We start from the raw sequence: 14,586 nt of genomic DNA, 5'->3' as shown, positions 1-14,586 counted from the left end.
CTTTATTCCACTGAGATCATAACTGGGGCCTCTTCCAAATCTGCAGAGATCAGGGACAGCTTGGGGAGGAGGGGTTGGGTAGAGTTGGGTGTGGGTAGGGGACGTGGCAGGGAAGGGCGAGTTGACTCGATGCTAATGCAATTTTGAAAGGAATCCCCTGGATCACACAAGATTTAGCCTGGGGCACAGATTGGCTGGGTCACGTACGTGTCGTTTTTCTGGACCCACCACCAAAATGACGCTTTCAACTTTTAATCTCGAGAGTGTTCAAAATTCAACTCTCCAGCTTGACTCCAGAGGGAATCAACAGAACTTTGGAAAATATGACTCACAAAGGCTCACAAAGATCGAACAATAAATCAGCTGAACGGTTCATATAAACAACAGGAATGACTCAGAACCAACCAGAAAAATGATGCAAGGATATCTTTGAAAAACGTACCTTTCAGATAAGCAAGGCCGAAGTAGAAATGCTCCACGAGGTTGGTGTACGCCACGACCATGTCAAATACATCACCGCCCCTTGACTTCACGTCACATTTCACTTGCAAACATTGTCCGTTTGGTATGATGACACTGAGCTCTCGCTGTGACAAATGCATCTTCCCTTTCTTGCTCTGCAAAGAAGAAACTCCAATACTTTAGTTGAGTTTAGCTAAGAGATACACGTGGAAACGTGTCCTTCAGTCCAACGAGTCCGCACCGGCCAGCGATCCCCATACACCAACACTATCCTACACACTAGAGACAGTTTACAATCTCTCCAGAAGCCAATTAACCTACTACAAGACTGTCCTGTAATGGCTCTGTCCCACGGTACGAGTTCATTCCAAGAACTCTCCCGAGTTAAAAAAATCAAACTCGTGGGAAGCACGGAGAATGAACGTAGGGGTACGTCGGAGCTCGGGGACGTCTCTTAGCGGCTCATAATGCTAACGGCAGGTACTCGGGAAGACTCGCTAATGGCAGGTAAGCACGGGAAGACTCGTGAAGATTTTTCAACATGTTGAAAAATGTTCATGAGAGCCCCGAGTACCATTACCGTAAATGTCCGAGTTCGAATCAGGGCAAAATCGGGAGAGCTCTTGGAATGAACTCGTACCGTAGGACAGGGCTTTTAGTCTTTGGAGTGTGGGAGGAAAGTGGAGCACCTGGGGAAAACCCACGCAGGTCACGGGGAGAACGTACAAACATAGACAGTAATCATAGTCAGGATGGTACCCGGGTCTCTGGCGCTGTAAGGCAGCAACTCTACCGCTGCGCAACCGTTACCTGATTGTGGACTGATCACCTCAAGCCATCATGACTCACAGAACATATCAGCCTGTCAAGCGTCAGCCTAATGTGGCCCTTGTGGCTAAAGCGATCAGGGGGTATGGAGAGAAGGCAGGTACAGGATACTGAGTTGGATGATCAGCCATGATCATATTGAATGGCGGTGCAGGCTTGAAGGGCCGAATGGCCTACTCCTGCACCTATTTTCTATGTTTCTATGTAATCACAGCACGCACCCACTCTGATTGAAATCATTAATAATGGTCCAGAAAATTACACTTATTTTTTTAAACCAATTTAGCAATTCAGCAATTCTATGGCTAAATCTAACCTAACTTTGTCAGGGATGTGTTTGTATGTCTGGTTTCATTCAGTTCCTAGTCAGTGGCTGTATCTAGGATGCTGATGATTAGATTTGTGCAAGGTAAAGCCAGCAAAGTCTGATCAAGGATAGTTCGAGGGTCATTTGTGAGGTAGATAGTAGAAACATAGACATAGAAACATAGAAAATAGGTGCAGGAGTAAGCCATTTGGCCCTTCGAGCCTGCACTGCCATTCAATATGATCATGGCTGATCATCCAACTCAGTATCCTGTACCTGCCTTCTCTCCATACCCCCTGATCCCTTTAGCCACAAGGACCACATCTAACTCCCTCTTAAATATAGCCAATGAACTGGCCTCAACTACCTTCTGTGGCAGAGAGTTCCAGAGATTCACCACTCTCTGTGTGAAAAAATATGAGCTCTTCCATACAGTATTGCCTATTAGAAACATAGAAAATAGGTGCAGGGGGAGGCCATTTGGCCCTTCGAGCCAGCAGCCTTGACCTACCATCGACCTCGTTGGAGACCCAACAGAATTTCATTAATCAGACTTTACTGGACTTTATCTTGCATTAAACGGTTCCCTTTATTCTGTGTCTGTACACTGTGGACGGCTTGATTGTAATCAGTTATAGTCTTTCCCCTGACTGAATAGAACACAACAAAAACGCTGTTCAGTGTATACTTGACAATAAACTAAACTAAACTAAACTTCCCAACCCATGTCTAACCAATGCCAATAGCCTGGTGAATGGGGGCTAAGGACTTGCACAAAGAGGGCACTCGCTAGTATAGTTTAGTTTAGTTTAGGGATACAGCGCGGAAACAGGCCCTTCCACGCCGACAAGCGATCCCCGCACATTAACACTATCCTGCACACACTTTTATACAAAGCCAATTGACCTCCAAACCTGAACATGTTTGGAGTGTGGGAGGAAATCGATGATCTCGGAGAAAACCCAAGCGGTTACGGGAAGAACGTACAAACCCCGAACGGACAGACAACACCCGCGGTCAGGATCGAACCCCGGTCACAGGTGCTGCAAGCGCTGTAAACAAGCAACCGTACCGCTGCGCCACCGTGCTGCCCGAGCTACTCTGCAGAATGTGGAATTCAGACGAGTGACAGGGGATTTGCTCTGGGCTGCTGCTTCACTACGCCGCCTTCCTGTCCGTCAGCATAGTTTACGTGACTTAAATGGTCACTCTGGAGATAGACCCAAAATGCTGGAGTAACTCAGTGGGACAGGCAGCTTCACTGGATAGAAGGAATAGATGACGTTTCGGGACGAGATCCTTCTTCGGACTCTGGGGCGAGGTTAGAGTAGGTAAGGGGAGTGGAAGATGGAAGAGTTGAGACAGTTGATGTTAGAAATATAGTGGTCTAGAGAGGGTAGAAGGCCGCTTTGGGGAGTCCAAGAGGAGCGGGACTGGTGGAAACAGGAGAAGGGGCCCCCGCTGGGTGGTGAAGACTCCTTCCCTTAGAAGAAGGAAAGCTTTACATCGTGGTGGACCCGGAACTCATTGAGGCGGGGGTGGAGGGGAACGAAGGTGAAGCCTCTGCTGTGGACGTCACACAGGAGATTAGGTTCCTCACCACAATGGAGCCGGGCAGATCCAGTGCCATCGTGGGACCTCCAGCCATCCGAATAAACTCTGGCCCAGAATATCGCTGCTGCAGAGAACACGAAACAGAACCATAGAGTCATCACACATATACAGTACATGGAGGCCGGTCAGCCCATCGTGCCAATGCTATCCCTTCAAAAGAATGCACCAGCTAATATCACCCTGCTTTTTCCGCCCCATAGAGGGTCTTGATCATAGTCATACAGCATGGAAAACAGGCCCTTCGGCCCAACTTGCCCATGCTGACCAAGATGTCTTACCTACGCTAGTCCCACCATCCTGTGTATAGCCCATATCCCTATAAACATTTCCTATCTGTGTACTTGTCCAAATGTCTTTTAAATGTTGTTATAGTCCCTGCCTCAACTATCTCTTCTGGCTGCTCATTCCATACACCCACCAACCCTTGTGTGAAAAAGTTGCCCCTCAGGTTCCTATTAAACATTTCCCCTCTCACCTTAAACCTATGTCCTCTGATTCTTGATTCCCCTACTCTCGTTATTCTGTACGTTTCAATGAGGTGCCCCCTCATCCTTCTAAACTCCAGCGAGTCGAGGGATATGGATCATGTACAGGCAGATGAGATTATGCTTAACCCGGCATCATGTTCGGCACAAACATTGTGGGCTGAAGGGCCCTTTGCTGTGCTGTGTAGTTCTATGTTCTATGAAGTTGATCTGCCCACAGCCTCAGCTCTGTCTCTGTACCAGTTCTCCGTAGCTCTCAATTCTTCAAAATGATCTTTCCAGAATGTATCCACCCCCATCTTAAATGCTCTCAAGAATCCCAGAGGTTTGTGGACATGAAACGACATGGGAGTGAAGACTTATTCTTCTCAGTACTCTAGCGAAAGCAAAATGCGATCGTACCTTTCCCTTTTGGTGCAAAAAGCAGGGCACTGAAGCGGCTCTCTGCGGCAAGCTCGTTGCCTCGTTCAGGAATGCAGCTGGGATGTACGTGCCCCCACTCAGTAGGTAATCACGTTCACTCTCCAAGTGGATGCCACTGGAGTTGGTACTTAACGTACTCAACGACCTTCACAATGGAAACTGCAAGTTACACCCAACTCATTCAATAGCATCAACTTACCACTACAAGAGTTTTTTTAATTCTTGATTAGATCGGGTGTCAAGGATTATGGGGAGAAGGCAGGAAAATGGGATTTTGGAGGCAGAGATCAGACATGATTGAATGGCGGAGTAGACTCGATGGGCCGAATGACCTAATTCTACTCCTATAATTTGTGAACTTGTGAAGCACTGCCCCGGTGTTACAATTCTATCCATGAAAGTGTGAATAAGAACAAAGATGTATTTTACGAATGACCTTGAAACTCAGAAGAAACAGAGATTTGTCACCGTTATGAATCTTGAAGATTAGACTATCTGATTAATTCTGTATTAATTCATGAATTGCCTCTTCAGTAACTCGCATAACCCAAATCAAGATGATTCTTGCCTTTTGTAAATTAATATAATGCTGCATTGATGTATTACTTTTGATGTAAACCCAAAGTGCTTTCCAACTAGTGATATGGTTTTTGTAATGTAGTCACCTCTGGATGGCATGGAATGCATAATATGGACACAGTGATGCAGTGAATACACAAATGTGGTTATGCAATGGGTCGCTCAAAACATTGCAAATTCAAAAGCAAAGTCTAATGGAATATGCATATTTGCAAATTTTGAAAATTGAGGCATCAGAGACATAATCTGTAGAGAGAGAAAAATGGTGCCATTTCAAGTCATGAGGGAACTCAATGATCTGGCCTCAAGTGTAGGAAGGAACTGCAGATGCTGGTTTAAACCGTAGACACAAAATGCTGGAGTAACTCAGCAGGACAGGCAGCATCTCTGGAGAGAAGGAATGGGCGGCGTTTCGGGTCTGAAGAAGGGTCTCGACCCAAAACGTCACCCATTCCTCCTCTCCAGAGATGTTGCCTGAGTTACTCCAAGTTTTTGTGTCTACCTGACGTTAAGTGTGTTTCTTCACAGAGGATGCACAATGTGCTGGTTATATCCAACACTTTCTCTTTTTATGCCGACATTTTATATTTAACATACTTCCTTATTGCACAAGAGGCCATAATCAGCCCATTGTGTCATGTTGCTCCTGTCGGTTCACTGACCACTATTTTCCCCATATTCCAACTTCTGCCAGATTCTACCACTCACTTATACACTCAATATGCAGTGGCTAATTCGCCTACCGGCCCGTACGTCTTTGGAATATGGGAAGAAACCAGAGCACCCGGAGGAAACCCACACGATCAAAGGGAGAATGTGCAGACTCCACACAGAAAGCTCCGGAGGTCAAGTTCGTAAGTTCATAAATTGCAGGAGCAGAATTAGGCCATTCGGCCCAACAAGTTGACTCCGCCATTCAATCATGGCTGATCTATCTCTCCCTCCCAACCCCATTCTCCTGCCTTCTCCCCATAACCCCTGACACCCTTATAGCTCAAGATTGAACAAGGCTCACTGGAGCTGAAAAGGCAACTGATCTACCTGCCAAAAAGTCAAAAAGATCTACCTGCCACCCCACTGTCCTCACCTTTAAAATAGGGCTATGAATCCCTTTATAAGCAGCTGATGGCTTAACATTTGTCCCAGCTGACAGCCTTTTCAACAGTACGTTGCCTAGACACTGCACTGGGAGGGAAAGCCTAGATTATATGTTCAAGTTTCCATAATGAGACCAACTTCTGTCTGCATGCGACAACTTAAATAAAATGACATTCTGTCACATTAATAAAATACTGACAAAATCCTTGTGTAAATTAGAACAAGTAACCTAAATCCCAGAATGAACTGAAGTTCAATGCGGATTACTAAAATTAATCAAGAGAATGAACGTATTAATTACTTTGTCTGCGGTCTAAAATAGTGATAACGTGAGTAAAATCTTTAACGTAACAAGATAAGGTGTTTCACGCAAGTGTATTCAGACAAGATTTAACAGCGAAGCCTGATGAAATATTTGGAGAGTTAATTAAATGCCTTAATGGAAGTGGTGATATTTAAGCAGAGAATTACAGAATTTAGGAGCTGGACAAGGGAAGGCATCAGCTGCCAATGATGCAGCGTTGGATATCAGGGCTGCTCAAGGAACCAAAGCAGAAAAATCAGAGGCTGATCTGGAGGGATGTGGATTCTGTGCAGGCAGGTAACAGACGGGCTTGGCATCGTGTTTGGTACAGACATTGTGGGCTGAAGGGCCTGATCTTGTGCTGTACTATTCACTGATCTCTGTTCTATAATGCAAGCATATAGGGGTGGCACGGCCGTGCAGCGGTAGAGCTACTGCCTCACCGCGCCAGAGACCCAGGATCGATCCTGACTATGGGTGCTGTCTGTATGGAGTTTGCACGTTCTCCCTGTGACTGCGCGAGTTTTCTCCGGATGCTCCAGTTTCCTCCCACGCTCACAGTTTGTACAGGTTTGTAAGGTCATAAGGTCAAAAAGGAATAGGAGTAGAATTAGGCCATTTGGCCCATCAAGTCTACCCCACCATTCAATTATGGCTGATCTATCTCTCCCTCCTAACCCCATTCTCCTGCGGGTTGGAGTATTGAAATGCAGGATTTGCTTCGATGAAAGAACACTTCTAAAATTCTCTTGATTTTCGAGCACCCCCATTTACATTTGCACCGAGACAATTAACCTACAATCCTGTACGTCTTTGGAGTGTAGGAGGAAACCGAAGATCTCAGGGAAAACCCGTGCAGGTCACGGGGAGAACGTACAAACTCCGTATAGACAGCAACTGTGGTCAGGATCGAACCTGGACCTCTGGCGTATAGTAGCTCTACCGCTGTGGCACCGTGCCGCCCAAGAAACAGGATATGGGATAATGTGAATAATGTTTAGTGCAAGGTCGTGTTTTCAATCTTCAGGAAAGGAAGTTCTCACATAAATATATATATAAAGCTGTTGCCACAGTTTTAGAACGTGAGGGTGAAATGATTGACACTTGTTCACTGCTGTACATGGCATACCTGTCGGTGAGGTGTCGGTAACGGCTTGCTATCGAATTCCTGTTTTGCGTTCTCCACTCTTCCTGCCGATGCCAGCTTCCTGAAAACACAAAATCCAATTACTCACAGAGTCACAATGCTCTCTGGTAACAGCAAGTAGGGCATGGCTGTTTCTTCACGCTGATGAAACCCTTCTGGCTTGAAAGAAGGCCGTCTGACCCAGGGCAGTGCCACACTTGGGGAACTACTGGGACACATTTCAATGCTGCCGCTCGCGATGGAGACTGGGCTCTCGCCCCACTGCAAGCATGGCTTCTATCGCTGCACCTTGAAGGAGCCTTTACCCTTCCTGCAAAGTGTTTTTGCTTGTCCCTCATCCAGTTCAGTAAAGCAGCCACTAAACTACAGCTAAAAATAGCAATCCCTTGTGGCTTTGAGAATAATCCACTTAATCTTTTCATTAGTCAGCATGAGAGAGGCTAATAGTCTTTCTGCTTAAGCCACTGGTTTGTTTCTCTTGATCAAGGACTGTGTCAAAGTTGCGCAGTAAAAGGACTTCTGGAACAGTGTTGAAGACCATACCTTTGTAACATTAGGAGGGAGAGATAGATCAGCCATGATTGAATGGCGGAGTAGACTTGATGGGCCGAATGGCCTCATTCTACTCCTTTTCCCTAAGACCTAATACCACAGGCAAAAAATGGGAACTGTCACCGTAGCTTGAGAATAAACTTCCAACAGTTTCTCATGATATTCACTGACTTTGAAAGTAACATTGTCACCCTCTTGGAGATCTGTGGGCAGTTAATACATGCTGGTTGTTCCTTAAATAAGTATGGAGGGCAGTACTTTCCCTCTCAGTTACCTGGGGAAGGGGTGGTTTGGGTGGGAAGGGACAAGTTGACCAGGGAGTAGCGGAGGGCACGGTCTCTGTGAAAAGCAGAAGGGGGTGGAGATGGGAAGATGTGGCTAGTAGTGGGAGCCTGGTGGAGATGGCAAAATTGTCGGAGGAGTATGTGCTGTTACTGGGGGAGTGGATTGAGGTTCTGATAGAAGGATGGCTGGAGGATAGCTATGGAAGGGAGGATCTCATTGAAACCTACTGGATCATGAATGGCCTAGATAGACATGGAACAAATGTTTAGAGGGAGACTCTAGTACCACAGGGCACAGCCTCAGAAAAAAAGCATCTATCTTGAGAATAGAGATGAGGAGGAATTTCTTTAGCCAGAGGGTGGTGAATCTGTGGAATTCATTGTCACAAACCATGGTGGTGGCCGCCAGTGGGTCTTTTTAAAATGGAGATTGATAGGTTTTTAATTAGTAAAGGCATCAATGGTTATAAAGAGAAGGCAGGAGAATGGGTGGGAATAGATCAGCCATGACTGAATGGCAGAGGAGATTCAATGGGACCAATGGCCTAATTTACTCCCATGTCTTAAACCCCTGTCCCACGGTACGAGTTCATTCCAAGAGCTCTCCCGAGTTTGCCCTGATTCGAACTCTGAGATTTACGGTAATGGCCACTCGTCGGTACTCGGGGCTCTCGTGGACATTTTCACCAGTCTTCCCGAGCTTACCTCCCGTTAGCTAGTCTTCCTGAGTACCTGCCGTTAGCGTTACGAGCCGCTAAGAGACGTCCCCGAGCTCCGACGTACCCCTACGTTCATTCTCCGTACTTACCACGAGTTTGATTTTCTTTAAACTCGGGAGAGCTCTTGGAATGAACTCGCATCATGGGACATGGCCATTACGCTCGTATCTTAGCCTGAAGTGACCATTGTCCTGGGACTGGGTTGGTGTGGTTTTCTAAGTTTTGATGAGGAGACCTTGGTCCAAAATGTTGATTTTGTTTCTCTCCTCACTAATAAGCACCTACAGCGTTTCTTATTTTGTTTCAGATTTCCAGCATCTGCAGACTATTATCCAATTCCTCATGTAGTCTAATGTAGTCTTGAATCAAACTCGGGGAATGTCCGTAGGAGGCCGTAGCGAGTCCGTAGATATTTCGTAGCAGCTCGTAATGCCAGCCGTAGGTACTCGGGGCACCAGGTAAGTCGGGACATTTTTCAGCATGTTGAAAAATGTCCACGAGTAAAAAAATAGCCCCGTGTACCTACAGCTGGCTATTACCGTAATTCTCCAAGTTTGAATCAACGGGGAAAATCGGTAGAATTCGTGGTAACTCAGGAAAGTGGGACAGGGACTTAAGAACCTGACAAACAAGGGTCTCGACTCGAAACGTCGCCTATTCCTTTTCTCCAGAGACGCTGCCTGCCCCGCTGAGTTACTCCAGCATTTTGTGTCTATCTTCGGTTTAAACCAGCATCTGCAGTTCCTTCCTTGAAACCAATCTCTTATTGAATGAAGAATGGCCAGTAAAGTGTTCTTCACAATCAATGGAAATCAGTGCCTTTAGTCTCCTCATCTCTGTCTGAGTCTTTGAGCCTGAATTAATTTACGTTAGAGGTCTGAATTTCAAGTCAATGGATCATAGACCTTTGCCTAACATACACAGTGACTTTCACATCAGCATCTCAACCTCCAACAACGATGCATCTATTCGAAAGCTCCGAGTCTCGAGGCTCTATGAATAATGAACTAACTGCTCTGCTAATTTTAAACCATCTGCTCACAACATTCCTAATACAGTAACAGTCACCAGGGGACAGCCATAAAGACTGAAATCTTAGAACTGCCTCTCTCTCTCTCTCTCTGCGACTTCCAACGGAAGGAACAGGATGAGAATGGGACGGCGCTGTGATATGGTTAGTGGAGCCGCTATTTCACAGTATCAATGACCTTGGCTCAATCCTGACCTGTGTGGTCAGTGTGGAGTTTACATCTTCCCCCTATGGGTTTCCTCCAGGTGCTCTAGTTCCCTCCTGCATCCGAAAAACGTGTGGATCGGCAGGTTTAGTTGGCCTGTGCAAATTACCCCTGGTGTAACTGATGGAAATGTGGAGAGAACAAGTTATTTTGAAAAGTAATGAGGGAAGAGGATTGCTCCGAGAGCTGGCACATACCTAGGTCACATGGAAATAAGTAAACAGGCTGGCCCTTGAAGATGCAGGCTGTACCAATCATCAACTCATGTGACCTTTCTAAATAACCGTGCATTGACTCCAGTGGATATTGGCCCAGACTGACTGCTTCCCTATGGTACGAGAGATCTTACTAATATAGAGATACAGTGGCCCTTCGGCCCACCGAGTCCACACCGACCAGCGATCCCCGCGGGATGCAAGCAGAAGCCTCCACGTGAGGCATACCGGGCAATGCTGACGACAGGAACCGTACCACAGTGACTGACTGAAGTAGCCAATTCTGCAACCACTGACCGTCAACCGTCACTGACCGACCGGATAGACGTGATATAGATGATGGCCGGACACGAGGAAGGAAGAAGTGATCCCCGCACACTAACACTGGCCCGCACACACTAAGGACAAATTATAATTATATATTAAAAATTTGAATTGGAACGTGCATCGCATGATTAGGAAGTTTGCAGTTGATGCAAAAGTAGGTGGTATTGCAGACAGTGAGGATGGTTGTGAGATATTGCAGCCCGGATCGTGATGGGCTGAGGAATGGTTGATGGAGTTTAATACAGAGAAATGTACGGTTTTGCATTTTGGGAAATCTAACATGGGCAGGACCGACTCAGTGCATGGTAGGGCTTTGGGTAGTGTTGTCGAGCAGAGGGATCTAGGAATACAGGTACATGGTTCCTTGCAGGTGGAGTCGCAGGTAGATAGGGGGGTCAAAAAGGCTTTTGGCACATTGGCCTTCATCATTCAGAGTATTGAGTATAGAAGTTGGGAGGTCATGTTGCAGTTATGCAAGATGTTGGTCCGCATTTAGAGTCTTGTGTTCAGTTCTGGGCACCATGTTATAGGAATGATTTTGTCGAGCTTGAAAGGGTACAGAGAAGGTTAACGAGGATTTTGCCAGGACTCAAAAGTCTGAGCTATTGGGAGACGTTGAGTAGGCTGGGACTCTATTCCTTGGAGACTCACAAGCCCGGTAATTACTTGACATATCCCTGATGTCCTTTTAGTTTAGTTTAGAAACTGGCCCTTCAGCCCACCGAGTCCACGTCGACCAGCGATTCCCGAACATTAACACTATCCTACACACTAGGGACAATTTACAATTATACCAAGTCAATTAGCCTCCAAACCTGTACGTCTTTGGAGTGTGGGAGGAAACCAGAGATCCCCAGAGAAAACCAATGCAGGTTACCGGAGAATGTACAAATGGCGTAGAGACAGCACCCATAGTCAGGATCGAACCCGGGTCTCTGGTGCTGTAGTCTGAGAATCTGAAGTCTTGAGCCAAAACATCACCCATTTCTTCTATCCAGAGATGCTGCCTATCCCGCTGAGTTACTCCAGCATTTTGTGTCTATCTTTGGTGTAAACCAGCATTTGCAGTTCCTTCCCACACACATCCTCTTGCCCTTAATGTACTTACAAGAGTGGGAGGTTTCTTTACTGCTGCATGCCAGTGATATCCTTCTTTGCCCTCCTGATCTCTTTGTTTAAACACCCCCAACATTCCTGAAGGGCCTTCCCAGCAAAGATCCTATAGCGAGCAAGATGGTCCACTCGACGAAAAAGACGTAGTACGGTCATGGGCAGATTCATGGGTAATTTTCGGCTCCATTTCCGTAACCGGCTTCCGTCTCCGCACCAAAGCTCCCGTAGTATAATAGTGCGGAGACGGAAGCCGGTTACGGACACGAGCTCGTAAAAATAATTTGGTAAAAATCTTCTCCTCATTTTCAGAATTTTAATTTATTAACACAAACTGTTCCCCCGCAACGTTGATTACACTGCGAGTCTGGTTGGGTCGAGTCCGGTTACGGAAATGGATGAAAAAAAGGCCCACGTTCCGTTCCGTTGCGTACTACACGTCAGCCCATTGCATTTAGCAGGAGTGGTCTATCTTGCTCCGCCATAGGATCTTTGCTTCCCAGTGTATGGTTCGCAACATAATACTTTCTGAAATGTCGACACTCTTTTGCAGACAATTTGGCAGCTATTGCGTGCACTCCAAGGCCAACAAAATAAACGCGTTGGAATCTTCATGGCCAGTTGGAGCAGCAAAATTCCTATAAATGCTCCATCCAAAATCATCCCTGATGGTGAAGCACTTCCACAGCATTGCCAGTGCCTGGAGTGGATGACTGCCGACTCTCACAGTCTGCTGATTCCGAATCGGAATCAGCAGACTGTGAGAATCTGCAGTCGTCTCATGCTCAGCACAGTACTGACCAGTTAAGCTTGTGCACCAGGCACCCGGATAAGTTGCTGTGTTTATTGCTTGAACACAGCGATTGGAAAATTGACGTTAAAGGAGACATGTGGATAGATTAAGCTGCGGTGTTCGTCTTGAGCAGAGATGCTGCAAGTTCATTCCCTGGCAAAATGCTTTTCAGATTACAGGGTCGCAGCTGTTAACCAGTCATTTCATTTCACATTGGACACAGCCGCTGGGAGAGATGTGTACCTGCTCTGTTCACTGTAACATTATTCAGAGGGTGGTGAATCTGTGACATTCCTTGCCACGGACGGCTGTGGAGACCAAGTCGATGGTGAATTTTAAGGCAGAGATTAATTGATTCTTGATTAGTAAGGGTGCCAAGGCTCATAGGAATGGGTGAATTGGAAAAGCAACTAACATGCCTCAACCAAAATGATCAAAGGACTACAAAATTGACAATGCACGAGGTCTGAGGAATGATGAATTTGATGTGTTAATCTGGGTGGAAAATGGACAGAGAAATTATGAGATACAATACCATATCAAATGTGATCCCCAAATCTAAGTTTAGCTTGTCCACTGGTTATCCTTCATCTATCTACAGGACATCTTTTCTCTTCAAAGAACACAATAGATTATTCCAACATAATTTAATTTCACAATATTACGTTATCCTACCGGATTGTCTTGGATTTTTCGATATGTCTTGTTAAAATACCTTTAGTAATAGTTTGTCTGCCGGATGTTAAACTAAATGCCTGGTGATTATCCGTTTTCTGTCTCATTTTCTTAATAAAGGAATTGCATTTTTTTTCCCAATGTAACTGTTGAAAATTAGCACATAACCCAGTTTGCATTAGCGGTGTCGAAGTAGAGATGGTCGTAAACTTCAAGTTCCTCGGAGTCAATATTACCAACAACTTCTCCTGGACCACCCATACTGAAGCAACGACCAAGAAAGCACAACAACGCCTCTACTTCCTTAGAAGGCTTCAGAAGTTTGGCATGTCCCCCACAACTCTCACCAACTTCTACAGATGCACCATAGAAAGTATTTCATCAGCTTGGTTTGGGAACAGCTCCATCCAGGACTGCAAGAAATTGTAGCAAATTGTGGACACAGCCCAAGACATCACACAAACCAACCTCTCTTCCACTGATTCCATTTACACCTCACGCTGCCTCGGCAAGGCCAGCAGTAGAATCGAGGACAAGTCGCACCCTGGCCACTCCCTCTTCTCCCCTTTCCCATCAGGCAAAAGGTACAGAAGTGTGAAAACGCACACCTCCAGATTCAGGGACAGTTTCTTCTCAGCTGTTATCAGGCAACTGAATCATCCTACCACAACCAGAGCGAGTGCTGAATTACTATCTACCTCTCTGGTGACCCGCAGACTATCTTCGATCGGACTTTGCTGGTTTTACCTTGCACTAAACGTAATCCCCTTATCATGTATGTATACACTGTAAATGGATTGATTGTAATCATATATTGTCTTTCTGCTGAGTACCTCGGTACACGTGACAATAAACTAAACTGCACTAAAATGAATAATAGTTATTTTGCTTTTTATTGACTGTTTAAGAAAGTTGCTTAGAAAAGATTCAAGGATTAATCTCCTCAACACTTCTATGAGCATGAGAGCTTTATAAATTTATTAATGATAATATAATGAGCAGTGGGCAGGAGTTAATGATTATGTTTGTTTAGTTTAGTTTAGAGACACAGCGCAGAAACAGGCCGTTTGGTCCACCGAATCCTCGCCGACCCGCAATCCCCGCACACTAACACTATCCCACACACAGCAGGGGTAATTTACATTTATACCAAGCCAATTAACCTACAAACCTGTACGTCTTTCGAGTGTGGGAGGAAACCGAAGATCTGGGAGAAAACCATACAGGCAGCACCCGTTGTCAGGATCGAACCCGGGTCTCTGGCGCTTTAAGGCTGCGCCATTATGTTGCCCCTGATGAAATGTTAGTCAGTTTGAAGAAGTGTCTCAACCAGAAACACCGATCAGTCTGAAGAAGGGTCTCGACCCAAAACGTCGCCCATTCTTTTCCTCCAGAGATGCTGCCTGTCCAGCTGAGTTACTCCAGCATT

At 45.8% G+C, this 14,586-nt stretch overlaps 1 protein-coding gene across 1 annotated transcript in view; it reads right to left on the bottom strand.

Annotated features, from left to right (window-relative positions):
• The window catches only part of LOC129712842 (tyrosine-protein phosphatase non-receptor type 13-like), a 212,237-nt gene that overhangs the window by 139,627 nt on the left and 58,024 nt on the right, over nucleotides 1-14,586 (bottom strand). The window contains exons 8-11 of the mRNA XM_055661561.1: nucleotides 7,230-7,308; nucleotides 4,099-4,264; nucleotides 3,198-3,275; nucleotides 443-617 (exon numbers count right to left, since the gene is read on the bottom strand). Of these exons, the coding sequence (XP_055517536.1) occupies nucleotides 443-617; nucleotides 3,198-3,275; nucleotides 4,099-4,264; nucleotides 7,230-7,308 (498 nt within the window). The remainder of the gene's footprint in view (nucleotides 1-442; nucleotides 618-3,197; nucleotides 3,276-4,098; nucleotides 4,265-7,229; nucleotides 7,309-14,586) is intronic.

Source organism: Leucoraja erinacea, chromosome 34, assembly GCF_028641065.1.
Source record: "Leucoraja erinacea ecotype New England chromosome 34, Leri_hhj_1, whole genome shotgun sequence".
NCBI lineage: Eukaryota > Metazoa > Chordata > Chondrichthyes > Rajiformes > Rajidae > Leucoraja > Leucoraja erinaceus.
This window is presented reverse-complemented; position numbering and strand designations above follow the sequence as displayed.